The sequence below is a fragment of the Sinocyclocheilus grahami genome, unplaced genomic scaffold (genome assembly GCF_001515645.1).
Source record: "Sinocyclocheilus grahami isolate Dianchi unplaced genomic scaffold, SAMN03320097.WGS_v1.1 scaffold12045.1, whole genome shotgun sequence".
NCBI classification, from domain to species: domain Eukaryota; kingdom Metazoa; phylum Chordata; class Actinopteri; order Cypriniformes; family Cyprinidae; genus Sinocyclocheilus; species Sinocyclocheilus grahami.
The window spans coordinates 1-4352 of NW_015514185.1; the positions used below are offsets into that span (position 1 = coordinate 1).

A 4352-nucleotide genomic window follows, 5' to 3' on the forward strand; every position below is an offset into this window, starting at 1 on the left:
AATTTATCTATCCGTCTTAGAAAAATAAAACATTATAAGATTAAGATGCTTCTGCTTTGATAAGTATTTATTTGTTATTTGAGAAGGTTCGGGAAATAGCTCCAACCCGCTCGGTGACGTCACCGGGGGGCGTGGCCTATACCGGAAGTGCGGGTGGATCTTCGCGTAGCATGTAGAGCGTCAATTTCACACAATAACAGACAGAAATCAAGCATGGCCCTCAACAACAATCACTCTGAATGTGGAGGTGTTATCATCAACAACAGCGAAAGGTAATCAGACGCTTTGATTAATATTGCCGTTATTATTATATAAAGCTGGTACTGTCCTATTTCTGTCTAACGTTACACGGATTTGTCCAAAACGTCCATATCGAATTAATTATTGTGTGTTTTTCTAGTCACATAATAAGAATAATTCAGTGTCATGTGTTGAATAACATCGCGTGAACCGCGAGATCACACCCATTTTATTCATGTGCACTGCATCTGCCTTTTCTGTGTTTATTTTAAGCAGCATCATGTTTACACACTGTAAATGTAGCCCATATTCAGTCCCATAAGTTGTTATCTTTTTAAAAACATGGGTCTTGCGCAGCTTTCAGAATCCTAGTATGGTGAAGTGCGCGCTATGAATATTAATCTAGTCACGCTCAAGTTGCTTGGAAACCTTCCCGCAGCGTTCAGTCACGTAGCCTTATTAATATTCGGATGCGTGAACCTCCAATTTGTGTTTCAGCCAATCAGCTGGAGGAATGCCACGTTGCGTCATTAATATTAATGAGCTCAGCCGTCGACGTAGTAGGACTCGCGTTTGTAGTCGCAGTAGATCAGCAATAATCTTCTCGCGCTTCTGCTCAAATAAATGCCATGCTCTTAAAGTTTCACAATAGCTGTGATCTTAACACTGAGACGGATGACTCCAGCAAAGACATCATCATCTGTAATAATAACCAATAATCATAGAAGTACCCAAATAGATTTGATGCCATCTTTTTATTTAGGTTTTGCATTCATTTAACTTTTCTGCATCTATTCTACATTACATTATCTTCATTAACTCTAAAATACATTTACTAGGCTATATTATTCACACAATAGTAATCCACAACAACAATAAATAAAATGTTAATGTTATTATTTAATATATTTTTCTTGTGTTTTTATATTATTATTATTATTATTGACTTTTTATTTATAATCAGTAATATTTTTATGTATTTTATTACTCCTACTATTATTATTTATAGTGAATTATTACAACATAGACAAATGTTCTTAGTACTACATCTAATAATTATTATTTATATAATGTTTAATATAATATTTTTGCTTATTATCATTCATATATTTAGTTTTTTATTTCTTACATTATATATAATGATTTATTGTAACATTATAGACAAATATAACTACAACTTATTACAATAATAATAGTAATAAATTACAAATAAATTGTAAAATAATTTATTTTATTTCTTACATTTTTATATTAATATAAATAATAATTAATCATTAAAATATTATTAATATTTTATTGTTGTTAGGGTTATATTATTATTGAAAAATGCTCTTAGAACTACAGTGATACTGGTATTCTTTAAAACTATAAGCAAGTCTTTGTTCCTTGTCAGCGATGGCAAAGCTAGCTTTGTTCCTTATGTGTTGGCACAGAATGTGCTGACTGTAATAAACCAAATCTGTTTTCCTACAGTGTCTTGATGTCATATGAGAATGTGGAGCTGCTGTTCAGTGACGCAGAACGCTTGCCAGAAGCCTTCAGAAAAAGCAAGAAGGGAAGCATCTACCTGACACCTTACAGGGTACGTAATACAAGAGGAGGGTTCGATAATCATCTTATTATTGAATGATGATAAGGACAGAGCAAGGAAAATCTTTAAATATGTATTTTAATATGGTCTTGGCCTTGTCTGTCTCCCGACTGGTCTTGTTCAGTGGTTTGTAAATAACCTCAGTAAATGAATGTGTTCATCATTTGCTGCTTATGTGGTTTGATGTTTAGGCGATCTTCTTGACTAAAGGGAAGGACCCCCTGCAGTCCTTCATGATGCCGTTTTATCTTATGAAGGGCTGTGAGGTCAAACAGCCAGTACTTGGTGCCAACTACATCAAGGGCACGATCAGCGCTGAGCCTGGAGGTAAAACACCGAGCCTAAAATGAACACTGCAGCTGTGCAATGAGGGAATAAACCAAATCACAGGCCAAAACCACTTGTAAAAATCGTTATTGTGAATTCAAATATAAATATTAGTAGGGTACAAATAATGCTAAAATAACACTGGCCACGAACCACATGAAACAGTCAAAAATATCGAAAATTATTATTGTGTCTGCTCACTTTTTAGTAATTCTTTAATAGATAAAAACGATGTACAGTATATTCATGTATAAAGACACTTTTTGTAATGTCTATTAATCAATGAATTCATATCTTTGAATTGTTTATTTTGGAACTTTTTTCAGTGAATCATGAAAATAATTGCAACTGATTTCATTTTCATATCATGTAATTAATTCGAAACAATTGACAGGCCTTTATATTACACATGTAAAAAAAATAAATAAAAAAGTTCAATTTTGTATTGCATGTTAACATGTTAGACTTTAAATAAATAAAAGTACTCCGATCCGAATCATGACCCTCCTCAAGTTTTCATTTGAATAATCTGGTCCTTGGAAGAAAGTAACGATGTACTCGTGGAACTAAGATATACTAAAGCATGTTTCCATCACTGCTCCAGGTGGCTGGGAAGGTTCTGCAACCTTCAAGTTGATTTTTGTTGCCGGAGGAGCGATTGAGTTTGGACAGTGCATGCTACAGGTGGCAGCACAGGGTACGTTTGTGCTCAATCAGTTTGAAAAGTAATATAATTATTTTTTAAAGAAATGTTTTAGCATCAGATTTGATGTGGAAGCATTACCTTCGTTTCAGCATCCAGAGGGCAACCGGTGACTGTAAATTACGGCTGTCCTTACATGGCGAACGGGGCGTTCGCTTACCCTCCTCCTCCTCCTGCTAACGGCATGTATTCGGCCGCACCACCTCCGCCTGGATACGCCTACCCTGGACCTCCACCTCCAGGTCAGATTCACTGCTAAACAGCGCTGAGCAAACTAAGGCCATGTCCACACGTACACGGGTATTCTTTCCTTTTTCCGTTTTAAAAAAAATCTCCGTCCACATGAAAACGCAAAAGCATGCTATGAAGCACTGTCAAGCGCATGCCAAGCCAACAGGTGGCGATATAATCTCAACCGTAAAGCCATGTTGGCCAATCAGAAGCCTGAAAAAGTTTCCAGTAGGCGGAGATAACGGCGCATGCTCCGACGTCACAAGCCAAAAACTCCAGTTTTGCTGTTTAAGTACTGACATTTAAACTTGTATTCAAACACTGAACTGCTGTTATTTGTGTCCTGTAGGTGGATTTTACTCCAACCCTCCTGGCTTTGATGGACCAGCAGCCTACATGCCTCCTCCGCCGTATACAGCTCCGATGAGCCACGCTCCTCCAGACCCAGACCTGCCCAGAACCCCCGCAGGTATGAGCCACAACTGGATTCCTTTGAGTTTTATACTTCAAGTCACTGTTTTACTGGTTAACTCTTAACAGACTTTTTATATAAACTGACTGTATTTGTTGTTCTAGCCGAAGCAAAAGCAGCTGAAGCTGCAGCGAGCTCCAGCGCGACTACGTTTGCTCCGACGCGGGTCTACCTGCCCGAGGTGAGTTAACCAACTTGTTAACCATGTTTAACTTCCATATATAACCAGGTCCAACCTGCTGACCAAGTTAATGTATAACATAGTTCAGTGTTTCCCCTAGGTTTCCATTTCCAAAAGGATTCAATATTTTCTGTTTTAATTTTTCTGGACTTTTTAATGGTTAAATTACATTTTATTAATCAGAACGCATGTAAAGCAAATGTTAAAGGCAAACGTTTAATGACTTCTGTTGTGATCTGGCGCTATATAGAAAATAAAATTAACTTGACCTTCAAGGGGGGCGGGGTGCCCCCCTAATATAATGGCAGGGGAAACACTGAATTTCTAATGGAACCAAGTTAATTGTCTTAAATTCCAAATAAAACCAGGTTTAACCTGTTAACCCAATTCATATACGACAAAGATCATGTGTAGCTAATTTAAACTCATTAAAGTCCAAATATAACTTGTTCAAATCTATATATAAACTGGTCAAACTAGTTAACCAAAAGTATCCTGTTAACTAAGTCCAAATATAACCATGTTCAACCTGTTTACCAAGTCTATCCTGGTAACAAATTCCAAATAATAATCCGGTTCGACCTGTTAACCAAGTTAATTTATGACA

The 4352-nt window shown here is 36.6% G+C and overlaps 1 protein-coding gene across 1 annotated transcript; it reads left to right on the forward strand.

Moving 5' to 3' along the window:
• Positions 1 to 127: 127 nt before the first annotated feature.
• On the forward strand, positions 128 to 3745 carry LOC107578800 (WW domain-binding protein 2-like; the record flags this gene model as incomplete). The annotated part of the gene is made up of 7 exons (XM_016264716.1): positions 128 to 272; positions 1714 to 1822; positions 2023 to 2158; positions 2763 to 2855; positions 2954 to 3103; positions 3442 to 3561; positions 3669 to 3745. Coding segments are annotated over exons 1-7 (744 nt in total), but the record flags the coding sequence as incomplete, so codon positions are not given.
• Positions 3746 to 4352: the final 607 nt, after the last annotated feature.